Raw genomic sequence first — 22,453 nt, forward strand, 5'->3', positions numbered from 1 at the left:
CTGCCCCTTTCACAACTGGGATGGTGCAAACCCCTGGCCAGAGCCCGGGAACAACTGGGACTATGGGGCCTGGTCACGCAGGGCTAACTAGCACATATGGGCAGAAGTGTGATCACACCTGTGCCCGAAGAGCGAATGATTCCCAGACCGATCTCGGGGGATAACTCAGCTGGCGCTGGTGCCGGCGAAGGGGTTCTTCTCCACGCTCATTATGGTAGGATCTGAGCACCTCCCAGTCATGCTAGAGGACACATCTGTGGGGGTGTTTGCTTCAGCTTCTCCCCAGGGGGTAGAGGGATGTGGCTGGGGGATTGGCTTGTTTGGGTCGGATTGTTTGTTTTATTTAATTGTGCATCTTGCTGTGTGTTTCTGTTGGAGGAGGCAAGGTCAAGGGAATGCACCTGGCATTTGGAGCAGAAGTGGGGGCCTCTGGGCATGGGGGAGGCTCTGGGGTGGATGTAGAGGAGTGGGGGGCTCTGGATTGGTCTGACAGCACTGCTTGGGTTCATGGAGGGGGAGTTCGCCACACAGTCAGGGACCAGGCACCGGGGTATCCCTGTCACGGGCACTGACCTTGCTGTGTAGAGAGTCCATCGCCCGGAGCTCCACCATGACCAGGTGAACCCCCCCATAAGGGCCTATGAGAATCTGGATGGTGGTCCTGAAATATCCTTACAGCCGTGCGGCCCTTGGCTCCATTGCTCACTGGCTCTAGGTGCAATGGGATGGCATGTGGGGGTGCAGGCTGATGGACCTTGTGTGCCCACCTCTCTCAGGGCAGCGGTGCTATATTGTGCTTTAATGGCCTTTATCGCCCAGCCCATGATCTCTGCATCAGGGGACGAGGGGCTGATGCGGAAGGGAGGGGCCCTGTCTCAGGGCAGAACCGAGGTGCCCACTCCTTAAGGGAGGTCCTGGTCCTGGCCCTGGGCAGACCCTGGCCTGTATTTTTGCCTGGCTGGCCACAATAAGAAACAGAGACCGGTCAAGCAAAAACCAGACCACATTCACCATCTCCCCCCAAGCTCCCCTCAGTGGAGCCCAGGTCCCCAACACCAAGGGATCTGTGTCTCTCTCCGTCTCCGGGAGTGGGGCTCTGGCTCCCTGGGGTGGAAGTGGAGAGGGGCTCTGGGGCTAGAAACTGTGGGGTCTGGGGACCCTGGGGCTCTTGGGGGGGTACTCTGGAGGGGGGGCTGGTTCTAAGGGGGGGCTCTCTGTGTATGGGGAGACTCCTTGGCTTCTGGTTGGGGGGACCATAATGATGTGGGGCTGGCACTGCCCCCTCCACTGGGGGTATTCTGGGGTGCCCCTGGGGGGGGCTGACACCACCCCATACCCTGGGTGCGGGGGGTCGCTGGGCTGGCCGTACCCCTCCCCGAGCTGCGGGGGTCCCCGAGGGGCTGGCACTTGCTCCTCCGCCGGGGTGGGGGGACTCGCCGCTCGCAGGGAGCCTCGGAGCGCAGCGGGCTGGGTGGCTCCTGCCCCCGCCCCTGCCAGCCCCTCCCTCCCCCGCTGCCAGGCGGAGCCGGAGCCCAGCTCATTGCGGAGCGAAGCGGCAGCCGCGATGGCAACCACCGTGACCTGCACCCGCTTCACCGACGAGTACCAGCTGTACGAGGAAATTGGCAAGTAAGGAGCCGCGTCTGGAGCCAGCGGCGCGCCCGGGGCAGGGGCGCACAGGGGGGGAGGGCTGCGCCCCTCGGGGGTGGGGGGAGCTGGGGGTCATTCCCCTCCCCCGTTACAGGGCCTGATGGGAGGAGCCGGGGGTGCTGCCCCCCCCCCGCCCGACACGCATGCTGCGGGGCAGGGGGTGCGCTCTCCATTGCGCCCTGGGCGCACGGGCCGGGGGGGAAGCCCCGCGGGGGCGGCTAGAAGGTGGCTGCTGGCTCTGGGGTGCCACCGTACTGGGGGTTCCCTAGTGTGTGTGTGTGGGGGGGAGCCTGGCCCAGGCTGCTCTGGTTGCCAGCTGCCCCCTCCCCCCGGGGGGGCGTCCTACTACTTCCCATGTGCCGGGGCTGGTGGCAGCGGGGGCTGGGGGCTGGCTTGCCGGCCGGAGCTCGCAGCCATGACGCATGTTGCAGGAGGAATGGGAACCATCTGGAGAATGGCACTGGCCCTTCAGCGGGTCCCTCGTGCCAGAAACCCTAGACCCCCCCGCTCCCCTGCGGCCCTGGGTCCTCCCCACCCCCCTCCGCGGGGCTCGGGCTCGCCGCGTATTTATAGGCTTCTGCAGCCGCGCTGGTATTTTTAGGCAGCCAGTTCTGCGGGGCTCTCCCAGCCACCTCGCCCCCACTGCAGTGGTTTGTCTGCCTGGCCCAGCGCAGCCCCGGGGACCGGCCCTCCCCCGCCTGCTCCTGCTCCTCGGTCATTAGTTGCACTTAGAAGCGCCCCCTCCCCCCAACACCACCGCTGATTTTTGGCTGGGGGGTGCTCTTGGAGATGCCCCAGGGCTGGGGAAGGCTCCACCCATCCTGGACCCTGCCCCAGACTGGCAGCAATAACCCCTCTTTGCATTCAGGACCATGTGCTGGCGCTGGAGGAGGGGAGCTGGGAGGAGGGTCCCCCCTCCCGGGAAGATCAGTGCGCCTAGGGCTCCAGAGTAGCAGTGCCACAGAGCAGGCAGCCCATGGGTGCTGGGCAGGGAGAGGACCTGTCCTGGCAGATTGGTTCAGCGTCTCCCCCCTACCCCCGGTACCTACAGGTCATTAGTGCCTGGCTGGAGGCTGGCACAGCTGCCCCTCCAGTGAGTAGGGGCTGGGGCTGCCATGTGTTCCCTGCTGCAGTCTGGGAGAGTGCACGATGTGGGCACCCTGCCATCTGCATGCCCACGCTGGGACCCGGCCTTGTGCCAGGGGGCCGGTGCTCAGTGCTGTCTACTGAGGGGGCTTTCCCCACCCCAGCTGCCCCCCAAGAGGTCTGGCTGGTGAGGAGCATCTCCCTCTGCATGTCAGTGGTGTACATTTCTCACCTGTACTCCATGGCTGTCAGAAGTCACTGCTCTTTTGGGGCATCTCCAGTCTGAGATCCCTTAAAGTGGCCTGGGTTTCGGAGAGATGGTGCTTGGCGCTAGCTCAGACTCAGGACCTCTTGGAGTGTCTCAAGTTGAGCAGTGAATTTGGGGTGAATATCCCCCCAACTGGGATAATCTTGGCTCTGCCATTTCACAACCCCTGAAAATATTCCATTCCTTGCAAATTGCTCCATCTTTAATGCAAGCCTGGCCACCCCAATACAACCTGTCTCAATGCCCCCCTGCATGCATCCCTTCCCAAAGGCCTGCAAACAGACAGGGACTTTGCAGCGTGCCTGGAAGGTTTAAACATCCTACTATAATTCTGCTGCCCCCTCCTTCGCCACTTGGCTGAGATGTATGGATTTAGCTCTCACTGTTTTTCCTTATAACCCAGAACCCAGCTGCCTGTGTTGCTTGGCTGGGAACTTCTGCCAGTTTTTCTACATCTGCTACTTGGAAGGCTGGTGCTTTGGGGTGGGGAGTCTTTTGGGTCCACGTCTGTCCAGTGCCTGGCACAACAGGGTTGGGCCAGGACTGGAGCGCCTAAGCTCTCTGCAAATGCTCATAGTAGTCGGGCACCCAGAAACAAACACGAGATGCCAGGTGGGCTCTGCCCAGAGGTGTAGAGAGAGATTGTCCCCTCCTTGCCAGTGGCTGGGTCATAGGGGGGGACTGGAATTGGCATCTGTGGAGTGATGCTCTGTGACCCAGGACGAGTCACCCCGTCCCTGTGGGCCTCTGTTCCCATGTGTTCATTGGGGATAACAGCTCTGCCCTTCCCTCCAGAGGTGGAGCAAGGAGGAGAAACAGGCTGAAGATTGTAGGGTGCTCAGAGACAGTCACAACAGTCCCAGATGTTGAATGTGCCCTGGAAGGGTGCAGAACATGATGTGTCTGGGAGGGACAGAGCTGAGGGCACATGCTGGGGGTATGTGTGTGGGTGTGTGGGGGAGTCTTTGCCAGAGCTGTATAGTGAGGGACCCTCCTTTCCTGCTGCAGAACACGGTGTCTGCAGCCCCGACTGCTGGGTTTCCACATTTCTCTGGGGCCTCTTTGACAGGCGTGAATTCAGCAGAGTGAGGAGGTGGCGTGGGCACCGTAAAACAGAACAGGGCCTGCAGAAGGGCAGCAGTGGGACCAACTTCCACGGCCTTCAAAATGAAGGTCAGGAGCCGGCCCCCAGAGAAGCCGGGGAGTGCTGTCCGAGGAGAGCTGGGCACTGCAGGGCTGCTCCAGAACTGGCTGGAGTGCTTGTTGGCGAACTTTCCTCCAAGCTGTCAGCGAGCTGCCGGGGAGGCACCTGGCTACGCCCCCAGCTTCGGAACAGCCTCCTGGAGGAACCCCTTCGATGTGTCATATCCCAAGGGGGGCTCGCTGTGCCTTCAGGGTAGGCCTCGCAGCCGCTGGAGTCTGAGCCCCAGAGGGTCCTGCACTCCTGTTTCACGCCACAAGCTCCTCCTGCCAGTCGCACAGAGCCAGGCTCCTGGGAGAGACGGGAACACTGTGCAGGGAGAACACACCTCGCCCGGCCTTTGCAGAAGGCGAATTTGTTAGTCACCTGGATGGCAGGGCAGCAAGTCCTGAGGTTGGCCTAGAGAAAAGAAGGTTAAAGTGTAGCCCATCCGGGTCAACCCAGAGCAGACCTGTAGTGACCTTCATCCCTGGCGTGTGTGTCTCTCTCTGCCTCGGTTCCCAGGTCAGCCAGCGCTTCCCCTGTTCATTCCACGTGCATTTATGTCCCTTAGTCTTCCCTGAGAGCAAATGTAATCCTTCCTCCCACTCCCCACCAGGTAGCCATCCAATGTATGGGGAAATTGAGGCACACCAGGCTCATAAAAATTCTCACTTTGGCAAGCTTGGTGTGTCCAGGCCTAAGGACTAAGCCCCCCTGCAGGGACACAGCAGCTTCCCCATGGGTGCTGAAGTGGGGCTGCTCATGGACCATGGTAGAGCTCAGATACCAGGGTGATGGGTGTGTTCGAAATCACTGAGCAGATCAGCAGCGGCTGCCAGTCTGCTCGGAGCCCAGTGCAATGGGGGTCTCTTTGTGAGCTGGGCCCAGCCTGCTTGGAGACCTGACCCAGCTCCCTGCCTCTGGCTACCTGTGGCCTGCTCTTGATCCCCCGGACTTTCTTGGTGAGGCTTCTATTTACCCATGCCGGGGGTATCTCCGCTGAAGCATGCCTCCTGCTATCCTGCCCTTTGGGTGCACCGGGATTTGGTCCCTTGGGGGACCAGGAGGGTCACTTTTGCACAAAGACCCTTTGGCGTGGAGGGGCTAGCAAGTGGAGGCGGGGCTATTGGGCAGCACGTAGCTACCTGCCCCAAGGCAGCTCGGCCAATTAACAATAGCCAACCTGGGCTGCAGGGTGTGCGAACCTGGGCCCTCCCCCAGCTGCTGTGCGGAGCCCTGTGGAATAAACAATGGGTGACTTCCAGGAACCATTAGGGAGAGGCTGGACACCTGAGCTGGGGCTGCTGGCCGGGGCGGTCACCTGGCTCCCGGGTGCAGACCTGTCTGCCGCCCTGACGCACGCTTGGGGGCCTAGAAGTCAATGAGGAGCCTCGGGCTCGGAAAGGAACATGGCCAAGGGAGTGAAAAGAAGCAGCTGGGCCAGCGAGGGGCGTTTATGGAACCAGCACCTCTACGAGTATGAAGCAACAAATGCCTGGCTCTGACGTCTCCCTCTCCACCCGTGGGCTTCAAAGTGCTTCATAGATGGGGAGACTGAGGCCCAGAGCAGGGAAGTGACTTACCCAGGGTCACCCAGCAGGCCGGTGGCAGAACCTGAACCCAGATTTCCAGAGTCCCAGTTGAGTTGCTCTAGGCACTAGGCCATGCTGCCTGTCCTAGAGTAGAGAGGTCTGTGAGGGCTGCCGCCAGCTGCAGGGCCTTGTGGTGATGTCTGACTCCTCACCCCAACTTCTGAGGCATGAGAGGGTCTCCTTCGCCAGCTCTGGGAGCTCGTCCGTCAGTGCCCGGGCGGTGCGCAGGGAATCAAACAGAGCATTGGGAGGGGATGGTGGCAGACATACTGCAGTGAGCTGAGTGCCACTGTCAAGGCCCATTCCAGTGCTCTATCTGCTACCTTCAGGGCGAAGAACAATGAATGATGCAGGCGCAAGACACAGGGGTCTAAGATAGAGCAAGTGCGCCAATATTTACCTTCATCATAATACAAGGACAAGGGGCCGGGAAGCGGGACTGAAAGGCACTGGCTGAAACCAAGAAAGAAAATTATTGCACATCGGGTAATTAGTCGGTGGAACTCACCACTGCAGGATCTGACCAAGGTCTGGAGCGCAGTGAGGTTCGCGAGAGAATTGGACAGTTAGCTGGACAGTGATATAGACAGTTCTCAGTTACAGGCGTTAGCAGTTAGGTATAAAAGAAGGGGCTCTCATCTAACACCCCAGCCTGGCCTCGGTGTGGGACTCAGTCTCTAGGGGGAAGGTCCTCGTGGGCAGGTTTTTCCAGAACTGGTGGCTACAGGGTGCCAGTGTCTGAGACAGGAGTGGGGCCCCATGTCTGATCTGGCCTGGGAGTGCCTCTAGAGTGAGACCAGTGGACAGCAAGGGGCTGCCATAATTAGCGCCAAACCCTCTGGTTGATCGAAGTGCCAGCCCTGGGTGCTGATGCAAGCCCAGAGCCTGGCAACCCTGGCTAGGCCCCGGCACCTCTTTAGAAGCTCGCAGCCTTTTCCAGCTCAGGCTTCCCCTCCCTGCCCCAGCTCACCCTGCCATTTTTATCCTATCCCTGGGCCATGGGAGGTGCCATCCTCCCTCTCATGCAGGGCTCTGCCAGCTCTGGAGCAGATGGCTGCTCCAATCACCCTCCCTTTGCCACTGCCCGTCCTCTCTCTGTGACGGCTCTCTGCCGGGACACCTGGCATCTCACTGAACTGCAGCAGCTCTGGGCCGCTGCTAGCCACAGGTGGGCGCTCAGCTGCGGGCTTTGGGAAGGGGTTTAAGACTCAGCCTTGGTTGCATTGCCCTGAAACTCTGGCAAGGCCCAGTCCTTCCCTTGCCCTCTTCCCCACTCAGCTGAAGGCTTGTTAGCCGTGAGGATCAGAAACAACAAGGCTGTCAGCCCAGAAGCAACAGCAGCAGCGGGGGTGTGAGCAGAAATGTACTCAGTGCCTGGCTGGGCAGTGCCTCTGGGGATGACAGCACTCTCATGGGGGTGGGGGGTCTGCTGTTCTGTGGGGGGAGAAACTGGCCCTCTGGGGCTCATTCAGCCCTGCAGTACTGGGAAGCTGTGGTTATAGGCCACGCCGGGCCAGTGCCTTGCACCCCGGGTGATACGTCCATGGGGGGGCCTGGATCAGGGCGTGACTGTCTGCACTCCTGCAGTTAACGGGGCCATGGAGCCAGAGGACCCCCAGGCTCTGTCGGCCCCGGGGGAGTTGGTCGTGGTTCTGCCTGACAGGCTGCGGGGAGCTGGGGAATCCCAGCAAAAGCAGGGGGGGGTTAGCGCTATCAAGGAAATTACAGCCAGGCCATCATAATGTGCGCCAAGCCCCAACGGGCTTGGAGCAAGGGTGGCACGTGGACGACATGGCCCAGCCAGTGATGGAGTGGCGCTGCCTGGTTGGGTTATGCCACGCTGGGGAGCAAAGGCGATGGGCAGCGCAGCGGTGGGGGATGAAGGCAGCAATGAGCAGGGATTGAAGGGGGAGCCCGGCCTCGGGTGAGGTTTGGAGAGGTTCTCGGGACTGCAGTGCAGAGGGCAGGAATTAGACACCGGGAAAACCCTCCAGCGCTCGCCGTTCTGCAGGGTCAGGAGCAGGGTTGGGCCTGCAAGTTGGAGGCTCCCTGCCCCTTCCCCAGCAGACCATCTGCGGGCAGCACGTGGGTCAGAACAAACTGGACCCCGGGGAACCTCTGCCGGCCCTCTCTGCTGGATCAGCCAGCCCGCTCCTTGCACCAGCATTGCCGGCTGTGTGCCTGGGATGGGGCATCTTGCTCTGCAATGGAGCAGAGTGTGCGGGTCCCCTGCCCCCGACATGCCAGCTGCCAGGTGTGGAAACGGGAAAGCTGGCTGGTGAGCCAGGGCTTCATGCAGAGGCAAACCAGTGCCAGGGCAGGATGTGAGCCTGTTCCTTTCCATCACTGCCTCCCCCAGGGAATAGGTTTGTTTCTTGATGGAGGGGGAGGGCTGTCACTTGCTGTGGCTGCAGAGACAGCCCTGGCCCAGTTACGGTGCCCTGCCCCTCCTTGCCCGTGAGCAATGCTGCTGAGGCCATTCCTAGATTGCAGCTGGCTGTGGAGGCTGGTCAGGGCCCCCCTCATTCCACCCAGAGGAACTCCTCACTCCTGCCATCCTGTGCCCCTGCCCAGTGCTTCCCCCGCCTCCCGTCTTCCCGCCCACGCTTGTTCCCTCACCCCCTGCAGCAATCCTCAATCCGGGGCACCCGGTGTTTCCATGGCAACAGACTGCGCTGGCAAATACAGGCTCATGACGGCACCGTGTGCTGAGGCAGCTGCTGCTGCTCCGCACTGTTCCTGCCCTCGCTTGCCAGGTTTTCTAATGCAGCTGGCCCAGGGCACCACACATGTCGCTGCAGGGTCAGGGCCCCAGATCCCCTGTCCGCCTGAGAATCTCCCCTAGCTCTTAGCAGTACAGAGACTATGACACACAAGGAGGCTCCCGAAGTAGCTGACTCTCTCCAGGAGGAGGCAGTGCCCCCCTGCCCCTGTTCATTGCCAGGCTTGTCAGTCATAATCCTTCCCCAGCACTTTCCATCCACAGGCGGTGCCTGCGTTAGCGCAGCGCCGTCGGTCTCTCGGCGCCTGCAGCGAGGTGGGTTTCATTACCCCCCCTTTACCGAGGGCAGATCAGGGATGCCACACAGGCGAGGTTAGACCTACCCAATGGCAGAGCTGGGGAAGAATCCAGGAGTCCTGGATCCCAACTCTGTGCTTAGCTCCCGCTTGACCAGATCAGAGGCATCAGAGATGCTGGGGCAGTTCCCTCTTCCTCCTGTTCTCGCCAGGGTGCCCATGCGGGGGTCTCTGACCCACTGCTTGCTGCCTGCCCCATTTTGTTGCTCTTGGTCCCGATGGGAGCCTCGCTGGCTGGGTTGGTTCTGAGCTCTCCCCAGGCACCATCCCAGCCCATCGAGAGCCGGGTGTGAGTGTCTCCCGGGGCTGGGTTCTCTGGGACAGCTGGTGCCATCTTTGCTACAGGTGGGACCTGGGTGCCAGTGGGGAAGGGCTGTTAGAACGACAGAAGGGGGGAGTGGGTCCCCTGGCAGGCCCGGACTGTGTCCTGTTCAGGGGGCCTTTCCGAGCTAGTGTAGGCTTTTGGATTTGGGGGAGCAGATGTGGTGATGCTGGAGAACTGCTGGTGGACACCCTGAGCCTGCCTTACCTGCGGAGGGTGCTCAGAGGGGTCACCCTGCATGGACCTCTGGGGCAGGGGAACTTGCGCAGAGCCAGAGCCCCATCGCTTTAACCCCTTACCTCCAGCCAAGCCTTCGCTTTAAACTCTGGTTGAAGGGATGGGGATGCCAGATCTCCCCACTCCCCGACACCGGATCTCGGGCACCGGGCTGGCAGCCATCATACTGACCTGTACTGTGCTCTCCCCTCTGTATGCACCTGTTGTCTCTTGTCTTGCTTATCGGCTCTCCGCAGTGGGGAGCGTTTCTCTGTTCTGAGTTTGTACAGCCCCTAGCACGATGTGGGCCCTGCTGTGACTGGCCAGCGTAGATGCTCCTGTAATTCACAAGGCAGTAATGTGCTCTGGAGGGATCACTGTTCTCAGCATTGTTGCTTCTAGTTATGGTGGAGGGGGGGTTACCAGCTTTTGTGAGGAATTCCTTCTGTGACGAAGTGGGAATGTTCTTAATGTTTTCTCTGAGTGCTGTGTGGGTGCCTCGGTTTCCCCTATGCATTTCTTGAGTGTCTGGGGGTGTGTGATTGTTGCAGAGCCAGTGTGATGGTGTCTGCACAGAGAATGGCTGATGCTCTGTCTCTTGGCAACTGATGGCCTGGGCCCCTCCCCTGCAAAGGTGCCAACTGAAGGTGTTGGAGAACAAAGAGATCAGGTGACCCCCTGGCCCAGGAAAAAGATAAAGGCGAGAGGAGCAGTTGGAGTTTTTTCAGTTTGGAGCTGGCTGGGAAAATGGAGGGGTGCCCAGACAGGGCTCTAGCCTCCTTAGCCCCCACCCAAGAGGGACCTGACTGAGGGAGTCCTGTTGTCTGTACCTGCAAGACCTGTCTTGGACTGTGTTCCTGTCGTCTAAATAAACCTTCTGTGTTACTGGCTGGCTGAAAGTCACGGTGAATCACAGGAAGCCGCGGGGGCAGGGCCTTGTCTCCCCCACACTCAGTGACACCTTTCGTGGAGGGGGGCTGCAGAATTGGGCTCTGCTTCTGGGCACTGGTACCTGGGTGGTGGTGAGGGCAGAGAGGAAGGGTGGCCCAGTGGCTAAGGCCCTGGCTTGGCCCCAGACTGACTCCCTGGGGGGCTGTGGGCTAATCACCGAGGCCCAGAGATTTGAAGGCAGTCAGGCTCCTAAATCCCTTTGGGAATGAGGTGTCAGCTCCTAAACGCATTAGGTGTTGCAACGCTGAGCGTAACGGTGCCTGGAAACCTTTATAAACCTGAGCCTTCGTCTCTGGGCCTCAGGTCTCCCCTGACTCCAGTGGGATTAGCAGGCCTGCCCTGCCGCCTGGGGGCGTGGGATGATCCATATCTTGCAGTGTACTGCCAGGATGGGGCTGGAGGACAGCCTGAGAGACAGAAGGGGCTCTGATAAAGACTCCGTTGCTGGGTGAGTGGCGGTTTCTATGCTTTAATATGGGAGAGGCAAGGGAGTCTCTCCCTGGCTCTCTAAGGGACAATCTCTCTGTTCAGTCCCTGCAGGCTGCTGTTTCTTGCTGCCAGGCCAGAAGCAAGAGCTCCTGGGATAGATCCTTCTGCACCTGAAATGCCGGGTGCTGACCAGGCTTTGGGGCGGATGGAGCCCTGCTCTGGGGGTTAAATACTCCGTGGAACTTCACCCATTCCTGTAGTTGATTGCTAGTCAGGGCCTTGTCCGGGGATTTCACCTAGAGCAGCCAGAGACGGGCTCTGGTCAGTCCCCATCCATCCACCCCCACCCTTTCCTTGCATGCTGGGATCGGACCACTCTGCTGGGCACAGAACGGGGCTGGGGCTGGGATCAGAGCAGTAGAGACGGAGGTGGGCTGGTCTGAATGCTGAGCGGGGCACACAGATCAGAAGCGGGGTCGGGGGCCTGGTCGGAAGGTCTGTGAGGTGGATGAAATAGGAGCTGGGGTCTGCATGTCTAACTGGATTAGGAAAGTCATCGATGCCATCTGCCAAGCAGGGGCCGTGCCTCCCATTGGTTCTCAGGCCATAGATCTGGTCACTGCAAATGCTGATTTGACACTTAAACTGGCCCTTTCCACCGTGGAAGAGGCAGTAACACCAGGGACACGTAGGCTACAACTGCCCTGGCAATATCGGGACCAGGAATTGCCAACGGGCACAGCTGCCCTGGTGCCTGCTGTAGTGTAGACAGTACTCTGGCATTTCACCTCTGTGTTGTCTTAGAGCCAGCCTTGTCTACATTACAGCTTCTGCCAGTGGAGCTGTGGCCTGGGGCAGTCTGGGGGCCCAGTGTGTGGTGCAGACAAGGCCTCTGGCAGGCACAGCAAACCTGGCAGCACAGCTGGCCAGCACAGTTTGGGGCTCTGTACCAGGAAGGATCAGGTCACAGAGCAGGGAGGAGGCAATCCGATGGAACTTTGATGCGACTGTCTCTGAGACACAGCATCTGGTCCTTGGTGCCTGCTTATCATCGAGACACAGAGAGGCTGGAGGGGGGATCTTCTCAGGAAGGCTCAGCGAAGCGATGGCTAAGGGGAGTCTGCAGACACCTGCCGGGGCAGGAGGAAGAAGAGGAGTTACTGAAGGTGATACCTGGGAGGCATGTGGCATAGAGGGGCCCCGAGTCTTGATACCGGTGCATCTAGACTCTGTCATAATCCCCCTGTTAACTCCCAACAGTTCAGACACATAGGGACACAGCTGCTGGCACCTTTGGGATCATGCCATGATACCAGGGCAGCTTGTTCTGCCCCATACAGATGGAAACTGAACGTGTTCTCTCCATGGTACTGAAGTGGGTTGCTTCTTTAGGGATTCGTTCTGGCCTGGCCTGAGCCCCTGGGGAAGGGACCGGCCACCTAGCAGATATCTTCCCTAACAGAATGTTGGGAATCATTAAGAAAGGGATAGATAATAGGACAGAAAATATCATATTGCCTCTGAGTAAATCCATGGTACACTCACATCTGGAATACTACGTGCAGATATGGTCCACCCCATCTCAAAAAAGATATCTTGGAAAAGGTTCAGAAAAGGGCAACAAAAATGATTAGGGGTATGGAATGGCTTCTGTGTGAGGAGAGATTAATAAGACTGGGACTTTTCAGCCTGAAAAAGAGATGGCTAAGGAGAGATGTGATAGAGGTCTATAAAGTCATGACTGGTGTAGAGAAAGTAGATAAGGACATGTTATTTACTCCTTTTCATGACACAAGAACTAGGGGTCACCCAATTAAATTAATGGGCAGCAGATTTAAAACAAACATAAGGAAGTATTTCTTCACACAGCGCACAGTCAACAAGTGGAAATCCTTGCAAGAGGATATTGTGAAGGCCGAGACTATAACAGGGTTCTAAAAAGCACTAGATAAGCTCATGGAGGATAAGTCCATCAATGGCTATTAGCCAGGCTGGGCAGGGATGGTATACCTAGCCTCTGTTTGCCAGAAGCTGGGAATGAGTGACAGGAGATGGGTCACTGTTCTGTTCATCCCCTCTGGGGCACCTGGCACTGGCCACTGTCAGAAGACAGGATACTGGGCTGGATGGACCTTTGGTCTGACCCTTTATGGCCGTTCTTAAGTCCCCTCTCCTCTCTCTGACCCCAAGGAGCCAAGGGCCCAGCACAGATACGAGGCTTGAGGAAGGACGGCTCAGTGATTAGACCATGATCCTGTCCCTGCTCTGCTACAGACTTCCTGTGTGACCTTGAGTGGATGTCTCTGGCCATCAGTTCTCCACCTGTACAATGGAGATGTATGATGCTGGGCTCCAGGGAACAAATCCCTTGCAAGGTGCTCAGATAGATCCCGCTGCTCATTATGTATTTGTAGCACCTCAGAGCCAGATGGGTGGGACCAGGACCACATGTGGCAGGTGCTCTATGAACACAGAGCAAAGACCTAGTCCCTGCTCAAAGAGGGCAGCTAAACTCCCAAGGGCTCCCACAGTCCAGAGTCTGCTTGTCCCATGGCCTGGAGGGTTGCTTTGCCCATGTGACCTCCCCGAGGTCAGGGCCTCAGGAAATCAGCCAATGGCCTTTCTCAGGCTGTTCTTCTCTTCCAGCCAACCCCTTGGTGGCTTCTAAGTCCAGAGGTTTGGAGCAGAAAATCTCGCTGATCAGGGTCAAAAATCACCCACCCTGCACATGGCTTGGGGAACAAAGCCCCAGCGGGAAATACAGGGCTGTGAGATCAAGCTGCTCCCTGCAGCCCCTGGCTGAGTGTAGCTGTTGATATCCTGGGGTGTCTGGACATGCGCTGGCATCGGGCCAGATTCCACATCCCCATCTGGGAATCCCCCTGGCCCCACCTCTGTTAGGTGATCTGGTCTGCTTTGCCTGCCCCCTGCTGGTCGCAGGGGAAGGCCTGGAGCTGCTCTCTGCAGATTGCCTTTCTGTTGGCTGCTCTTTGAAGGTGCCGCTTGCTGCCTCCTTCTTTTGAAGGCGTTTGAGCGGAGTAGGATGGCCCCGTTTGCCCGACCGCGCCTGCCGACACTACGAGTGGAATATGCCACTGCCAGGTCTGGCCAGAGACTTTCTGCTCAGCACTGCTAAGAAAGGAGGAGCCGGGGGCAGAAGATCATTAGAAACGCTCTCAAGCTGAAAGCCTCGTGTGGGGATCCCGTGCCATGCGTGGCGGGAATCTCTCCAAGGGACCTCACGCAGCGCGGCCTGGCTTCCCCTCGGCTGTGTGTGTGTGTGGGAGGGGGATCCCGTGCCATGCGTGGCGGGAATCACTCCACGGGACCTCACACAGCGCGGCCTGGCTTCCCCTCGGCTGTGTGTGTGTGTGGGGGGGGGGGGATCCCGTGCCATGCGTGGTGGAAATCATTCCATGGGACCTCACGCAGCGTGGCCTGGCTTTCCCTCGGCTGTGTGTGTGTGGGAGTGGGGGATCCTGTGCCGTGCATGGCGGGAATGGCTCCTGCCTTCCTGTCTGAGGGCTGCTTGGTGCCTGCTGCGCTTCCGTCCCCAGACCTGTCTGCTCTGTTGGTGTTGTACAGCACCGAGCACAGCAGCAGCTAATTGCTGGTTGTCCTGAAAGGAGGTGGGGCTGCTGGGGTGTGTGGGAGTAAGTGTGTGTGGGGTGAGTCCTGCCCAGCTGTATTATGGGGCGCTGATGGCCTTGGCTTGGGACCAGGATTGATGGGTGTTTGAGGGTGATATGCTAATATAATTTTTTTTGCAAGGCATTGTGGACTAGCTCCTCCCTCTCAATGGGAGAGGCTCCGCCCTCTATGCTGGGAGAGGCTCCTCCCCTCGGCTGTGTGTTGGAGGGGCTGGGTGTGTGCCTCTTCTTGGCAACTGAGGCCCCTGTTCTGTGAGGCGTTGCTCCCTGTAGGGAAGACACAGGGGAAAGTAACTGAGATGTAGGCCCAGAAGAGACTTGGCAGGGAGAGATGGGGGGTGGGGAGGATGACTCCAACTCTCATGCTCCCCCCTGCAGAAGGTGCCCAGGTTTGCTGAGATGGGTTTCTGCTGGGAGTTCTCTCTGCAGTCACTGTTCGTGCAGCGCCTAGCGCAGAGCGGTCCTGGCCCATGTTGGGTGCTGTTGACACTGCTGCAATCCAGACTATAAATAAGAGAGGAAAGGGAGGGTGTTTAATGGGTGCATGCAGGGAGAACGGGATGCTTGGCTTCGCTCTGTGGTTCTGAGCCCCCAGCTAGTCATTTCATCCCCCAGCCAGGATAGCCAGATGCGTAATGGGGTGGCAAGGAGCATGGGGGGGGGGTCTGAATCCATTCCCTTTGCCCCAGGAACCCTGGGTGCCCTTTGCTTTTCTGCCCAGGCAGCAGCTGCAGAAGTTTCCATTGAAAATTGTCACCCTGCCCTCCCTACAGGTCTCTGCCCAGGGCTGATCTAAACTGGGCCAAGACCCCTGGGGGAGGCAGGGGTGAGCAGTTCCACTGGAAATGATTTTTTGCTGGGAAATGGCCTTTCATTTTAGTTTTCAAAAAATGGGCTGAAGAGACCTTGAAATTGAAACAAAATGTTCTGTTCATCCTGAAATTATTAATATTTTTTTGACTTGTCACTGGAAATTCTGGCAAATCTTATAATAATAATAATAATAGGAGATGTACCAATCTCCTAGAACTGGAAGGGATCTTAAAAGGCCATTGAGTCGAGCCCCCTGCCTTCGCTAGCAGGACCAATTTTTGCCCCAGATCCCTAAGTGGGGCCCTCAAGGATTGAGCTCACAACCCTGAGGTTAGCAGGCCAATGCTCAAACCACTGAGCTATCCCTCCCCCTTGCTCGCTTTGTTTTTGGGTTGACCAAAACTGATTTTTTTCTCTGAACTTCCAGCTAACCAGAAAAGCCATCAGTTACCCTGCTCCTGGGCGGGCTAGAGTGACTGTGCTCAAAGCCACAGACACCTTGCGAGTCTGTGTCCTGCCCCCTTTGGGCAGAGCTCAGCCCTGCTAGGTGCGAACTGCAACCCTTCCCCAGCCCCTGTTCCCCCAGATAGGCACTCGTGAATCTCTGATGATGAAGCTCATCATTCTGGGGAGCTGCAGCTCTTGAAGACGCAGCCGTCTCTGGGGAGCAGCTGGGTTGGGCAAGATGATGTGGAGTGTGACAGAGTGCTGAGAGCTAACAGCTGTCCCAGCACTCCGGTCACTTAAGCTCTGATTAGTTTCCCCTAGAGAAGACTTGAGGGAGGAATGGAGAGTACTTAATTACCTAATCAGAGTGTAGGCTGGCTGGCTAAGGAGGTGGCTGTCCCATCAGCTGGGAGAGGTGGTTAAAAAGCACAGGAAGGAAGTGGCAGAGAGAGAAGGCCAGCAGAGTGGAGGGGAGGGGAGGGAATGGAATGGAATGGAATGGAATTGCAGAAGGGTAAGAGTGCTCCTGGGAGAAAGGGCTGTGCTTTGAAGGATGCTGTAGGTAGAGGCCCTGCACAGGTATTGTGCTAGTGGCTTGGGAGTGGAAGCATAGATAAAAATAACTCCTGGGGGGGTGTTGATAATTGAAGTGTCCAAGACTGTTGGTGAGGATCTCCTGGGCAGGGGGGGAAGCAGCCACCCTTTTCCATGGCAGGATCAGGGCTGGCTAGTCTTCCCTTGCCAGACTGTGGCAACATGAAGCCAACAGCACGTGATGTTTGGAGCCATGATTAATTTATTAGTGGTGCTTCCCTCATGCAAGTTACCTCCTGGCAATGCAGCCACCTCTGGGGTGGAGGACAGCAGCTGGTTGCACAGCAATGACTGTGGTGAAGGGGCAAATTCAGCTAGGGCTCCAAGGTCTTTAATGCCCACCCAGAGCCACTGGCTTTTCTGAAGGAGACCTCCCAGCTGATCACAATGCAGAGCAAGAAATCCAGGAGCTAGGGATGCCAATGCTTTCCCTTTCAAGCTCTGGCTTGGGCACCTGGAGAATGCTTAGTGCTGCGGTGATCAGCATTGGCTTTTAGAGAGCCTCAGAGAGGCTGCAGTCTGCGTAGCAACTCTGGCTATCTGCCTGAATTGCCAGGAGCAAATCCACCTGCTGCCACTTGCTGACAGCACTTTCTAGCCCCTCTTTGGCTGGACCGGACCTGGCCTGCCCTGCCCACCTTTGGATGCTGCTAACTAGGCTTTAACAAGTAAACACCACCTCCATCCGTGGAAGCTGCTTTTCCTGATTCAGAACAATCCTGCAAAATCCCCGCATTAGCACGTTTGGAATTTCAGCTTCTTTTGTCCTTTATCCTACTGAGGGGGGCACGGTCTCCAGATAAGCTGCTGGGGAGCGAGTTGACAAAATCCCAGGCAGGCAGTGGGAGAAGGGCCGGGTCAGAGGGGTCTCCTAACACCTGGTTTTCCCCATGTTCAGGGAATTCTGTTTCCTGACTGGGGAATTGTAACAGGGGAGGGAAACGTCGTTTTAAAGCATTTTGGAAGTGTAGCTAAAGAAACATGGAACTGCCCTAGGAACGGAAGCATCCAGCAGGAGTGAGTCTGGCAGGGCCTAAGATGGATACAGGTTTCTTTGGTGAAAAATACACCCCATGGATAAAATTTTCAAGAGTCAAAGGGTAAAATTTTCAAAGCAATGAAGTGACCCGGGAGCCTAACTCTTATTTTCAGAAATGATGTAGACATTTAGGATACGTCTCCACTGCAGTTAAAAACCCACAGCTGGCCTGGGCCAGCTGCCTTGGGCTAAGGGGCTGTCTCACTGCAGCGTGGGCTGTAAGACTCTGCAAGGGGGAAGGGCCCCTAAACATCTACCCTGCAATTAAACATCCTCCTGAGTCAGCTGGCCTGGGTTTTTCATTGCAGTGTGGACCTACCCTTATGAGCCCTATTCCCATTGGCTGTCCAGGAGGCAGAGGCAGCTGAGTGCTAGGGGGCCTGATCATCAAAGACGCAGAAAGGCACCTAGTGAGATACAAAAGTGCCTAAGCAGGTTAGGTGCCTAAATCCCATGGGAGACAGGGTGCCTGACCTGCTTAGATGCGTCTGACTGTCCTACTAGGCGCTCCCTGCGTGTTCAGGCACCTAAGTATCTTGGACAGTCTGGTCCAAAGTCACTTTTGAAAACAGGGCAAAGGGTGTCTCAGTCACTGAGGTTGCTTTAGAAAATTTTTACCCCAGATGCCAAAACCCAGAGCTCCGAATTCCTGCCTTCCTGTCTGAGGGCTGCTCGGTGCCTGCTGCCCTTCCGTCCCCACGCCTGTCTGCTCTTTGGGGCAGGCCCCGCTGGTGTGTGTTGTACAGCAGCAGCTAATTGCTGGTTGTCCCAAAAGGGGGTAGGGCTGCTGGGGCGTTTGGGAGTAAGTGTGTGTGGGGTGAGTCCTGCCGAGCTGCATTATGGGGCACTGATGGCCTTGGCTTGGGACCAGGATTGATGGGTGTTTGGGGGTGATATGCTAATATTCATTTTTTGCAATGCATTGTGGACTAGCTCCTCCCTCTCAATGGGAGAGGCTCCGCCCCCTCTGGAGGGAGCCCTTGGCACTGAACAGCAAGCAGTCCCTGGGTCACCCCCATATAGTGAGAATACCCCCCCAAACGTGCCCTGTGAAGCCTGTAGGCCTTTCTTCCCTGGTTCCTGCCCACACTGCAGCCTTATATCCTCCGGCAGGTGCCAAGTTGGAGCTGATACCAGGTGTCCCCATGTCTTGTGCTGGTTACACTGAAATATTAAGCCAATGCAATAATCAGCAGCCTAAGGGCCTCTCCAAACTGGCCCGGGGGGCTGCTGCTGAGCAATCCTGGTGCGAAGTTTGGGAAGTTAGTTTTTTTTTTTTCTTTCTCTCTTTTCCTCTCTGTAGGGGGGCTTTCTCGGTCGTGCGACGCTGCGTCAAACTCTGCACCGGCCATGAGTACGCAGCCAAGATTATCAACACCAAGAAGCTCTCTGCAAGAGGTATGCTCAGCACTTGGCTTGTTTCCCTTCCATGGCTGTGCCAACTGGGAAATCTGCTGGCCTCCCCTTCTCATCTCCATGACAGCAGAGGGGAAGGAAGGATCCTTTGCTAGCCATTTGTGTGTGCCGCCAGGGGTGTGGGCTTTAAGGGCAGGTGACATGATGATCATTTTGTCTGACTTCCTGCATTTGCCCCGGACCCAGGGTTGTGTGTATGTGTATGTGTGTGTGTGTGTCTATTCTCCTATGTGGTGACACTATCACACCCACCAATTTCGTTGGGAGCCGGATCGAGCCATTTCAGTGGTTGCCTTTAAAGAGTCAGCATTTGCCAAAACAGTTACCCAGCAGTAAATTGAAAATCACCTGTAATAGACATGAAATAACTCCAGTCGGTATGTGGTAACTGTGGACTTTCCTGACTGACCACCGTCTCCGCGCTTGCTGTCTCCCAATGGATCTGCCCCGTTTGGCATGTGCCCACAGGTCTATGACTGAGTTGTAGGAGAAGGGAGGATATGAATTCTGCAGGTCTGTTTTGCTTTGCTAGATTGACATATGAAGTTTCACGACAGTCTTTTAATGTGAAGTTGCAGAACTATTAACTAAGGTTTGTAACCTGTCCTTTAAATCGGCTTCTGTACCCAATGCCTGGAAGATAGCTAATGTAATGTCAATATTTAAAAAGGGCGTTGGAGGTGATCCTGGCAATTACAGACCGGTAAGTCTAACATCGGTACCGGGCAAATTAGTTGAAACTATAGTAAAGAATAAAATTGTCAGACACATAGAAAAACAAATTATTGGGCAAAAGTCAACATGGTTTCTCAAAAGGGAAGTCATGTCTTACTAATCTATTAAAGCTCTTTGAAGAGGTTAACAAACATGGGGACAATGGGGTCCAGTGGACATAGTGTGCTTAGATTTCCAGAAAGCCTTTGACAAGATTCCTCACCAAAGGCTCTTACGTAAATTAAGTTGTCACGGGATAAGAGGGAAGGTCCTTTCATGGATTGAGAACTGGTTAAAAGACAGGGAACAAAGGGTAGGAATAAATGGTAAATTCTCAGAATGGAGAGGGGTAACTAGTGGTGTTCCCCAAGGGTCAGTCCTAGGACCAATCCTATTCAACTTATTCGTAAATGATCTGGAGAAAGGGGTAAACAGTGAGGTGGCAAAGTTTGCAGATGATACTAAACTGCTCAAGATAGTTAAGACCAAAGCAGACTGTGAAGAACTTCAAAAAGATCTCACAAAACTAAGTGATTGGGCAACAAAATGGCAAATGAAACGTAATGTGGATAAATGTAAAGTAATGCACATTGGAAAAAATAACCCCAACTATACATACAATATGATGGGGGCTAATTTAGCTACAAAGAATCGGGAAAAATCTTGGTGTCATTGTGGATAGTTCTCTGAAGACGTCCATGCAGTGTGCAGCAACAGTCAAAAAAGCAAACAGGATGTTAAGAATCATTCAAAAAGGAATAGAGAATAAGACAGAGAATATCTTATTGCCATTATGTAAATCCATGGTACGCCCACATCTTGAATACTGTGTACAGATGTGGTCTCCTCATCTCATAAAAGATATACTGGCATTAGAAATGGTTCAGAGAAGGGCAACTAAAATGATTAGGGGTTTGGAATGGGTTCCATATGAGGAGAGACTAAAGAGGCTAGTTCTTTTCAGATTGGAAAAGAGGAGACTAAGGGGGGATATGATAGAGGTATATAAAATCATGAGTGATGTGGAGAAAGTGAATAAGAAAAAGTTATTTACTTGTTCCCATAATAAAAGAACTAGGGGCCACCAAATGAAATTAACAGGCAGCAGGTTTAAAACAAATAAAAGGAGGTTCTTCTTCACACAGTGCACAGTCAACTTGTGGAACTTCTTGCCTGAGGAGGCTGTGAAGGCTGGGACTATAACAGGGTTTAAAAGAGAATTGGATAAATTCCTGGAGGTTAAGCTATTAGCCAGGATGGATAAGGAAGGGTGTCCCTAGCTTCTGTTTGTCAGAGGGTGGAGATGGATGGCAGAAGAGAGATCACTTCATCATTATCTGTTAGGTTCATTCCCTCTGGGGCACCTGGCATTGGCCACTGTCGGTAGACGGGATACTGGGCTGGATGGACCCTGAGTCTGACCCAGTATGGCTGTTTTTTTGTTCTTAACAGAAACTGCACTAATTCCTCAAAGGTGTCACGAGGCGGGGGCAGAAGTAGGGGGGGCACAGATTCTGGGTGACTTAGGCTCTCTGTTCCTCGCTACCCATTTGTACAATGGAGGTAACTCCCAGGGGTGTCTGAGAAAAAATGCACTGAAGACTGTGAGGTGCCCATATACCATGGTGATGGGCACAGGAAAAGTACCTACGATCCCTTACTGGCCACGAGCCTGTTCCCCTCTGGCTTGGCTCGCCTGCCTCTGCTCACTGAGCCTGTTAATTCTCAACCATCTTCCCTCTCCTCCGGAGGGAGACGCATCCCTACAGTGTCTGCAACCTCACAGTCATCTCCGTGGCTACCGGCGGTGAGATAACAACCAAAGCGTGTGACCCCAGGGCCGACTCCAGCAGCTGGAGGACGGAGCTGGTAGGAGAGAAGGGGCCGTGCTGAGTGATAAATATCCCTAATAATAGCAAAGGGGACCTGGAAAAGTACTGGCCCAGCTGTGCTCCCTTTTGTACCATACTCACTGCTGGGGGCTCGATCCTGAGCAATGCTGGGCCTCTCCAGGAAGCGAATGGGAATTGAAGGGGGCCAGGGCCATGCTGCTCAGGATCAGGCCCATCCATCTGCCTTTAGGGACAGGCCCCGCTGGCTCTGTGTTGTGAAGCTGTTGGAGTTCACGGGCTCTTAGAAAACATCTGTCCTAGGGTTCTGCACGCTCCGGTGTGTGTAACGCCTGCCTGGAAGCTGGAGAACTCACAGCCTCTCTCGTGGGCACATTGTCTGGGTAAGCGTCGCTCGCCTCTTCCCAGCTCTCTGCCCCTCCCCACCCCCAGCATCTCTCAGCACCTCATTTATCTTAACATGGAGAGACTAAGTGACTTGTCTAAGGTCACTCAGGAAGTCTGTGGCAGAGCAGGGAATCAACCCCTGGTCTTCCAACTGCTAGGCCCCCATCCTACCCACTGGGTTAGCCTTTCTTTTCTTTTAGGAGCCTGAAATTCATGTGGCTTTAATGCTTTTGATGATGGTCCTGTCCCCAGGCTAGTGGCCCAGCTCCAGTAGTGGGGTCGGATGGTTAGACCCAGTACGAGAGGTGCAACAAGTGGAGGGGGGTCTGTGTGTTCATGTGCCACCCCCAGATTTCTGCCAGGGTTTATATTCGTATTTTTATTTCCTTTTTTTCTTGCGGGGAGTTGGTTCAAAATATGTACCCTGCCCCCACTATCAACAGTTATGCGCCCCCCTCTGGGCACAACCATGAACAAATGTTTTGTGTGGGTCCTATGTAAATTGTCTCTTTTTCCACAAATCTTGGTTTAAAAAGGGGGCTTCTTTAAAAAAAACCAAACTACCAGTTGTTGGGTTAATGACCAGCTCTAGGGAAAACCTGGCCACCTAGTTGTATCCAAATCACTCTAGGGCTCTGTGGTTAACCAGCTCCCCAAGGAGAGCTATTCTGCAGGCAATGAATAAACACTAGGGGAATGTGATGGTAAAGTTGCATAGTTAACGCTCAAGTCGAGGAAAGTACAAGTGAAGATTGCAGCTTAAATCTG

At 55.8% G+C, this 22,453-nt stretch overlaps 1 protein-coding gene across 14 annotated transcripts in view; it reads left to right on the forward strand.

Moving 5' to 3' along the window:
• The first annotated feature begins 1,501 nt into the window (after nt 1-1,501).
• CAMK2B (calcium/calmodulin dependent protein kinase II beta) overlaps nt 1,502-22,453 on the forward strand; it is a 144,734-nt gene continuing 123,782 nt past the window's right edge. For 5 of the 14 annotated variants that reach the window (XM_030551848.1, XM_030551849.1, XM_030551853.1 and 2 more), the window contains exons 1-2: nt 1,503-1,629; nt 18,622-18,716. In XM_030551848.1, the coding sequence (XP_030407708.1) occupies nt 1,565-1,629; nt 18,622-18,716 (160 nt within the window). In that variant the 5' untranslated portion in view covers nt 1,503-1,564. Of the gene's footprint in view, nt 1,630-18,621; nt 18,717-22,453 lie in introns of all 14 variants that reach the window. The other 9 variants (XM_030551852.1, XM_030551850.1, XM_030551855.1 and 6 more) reach the window with 4 other exon arrangements.

The sequence above is a fragment of the Gopherus evgoodei genome, chromosome 2 (genome assembly GCF_007399415.2).
Source record: "Gopherus evgoodei ecotype Sinaloan lineage chromosome 2, rGopEvg1_v1.p, whole genome shotgun sequence".
Taxonomy (NCBI): Eukaryota; Metazoa; Chordata; order Testudines; family Testudinidae; genus Gopherus; species Gopherus evgoodei.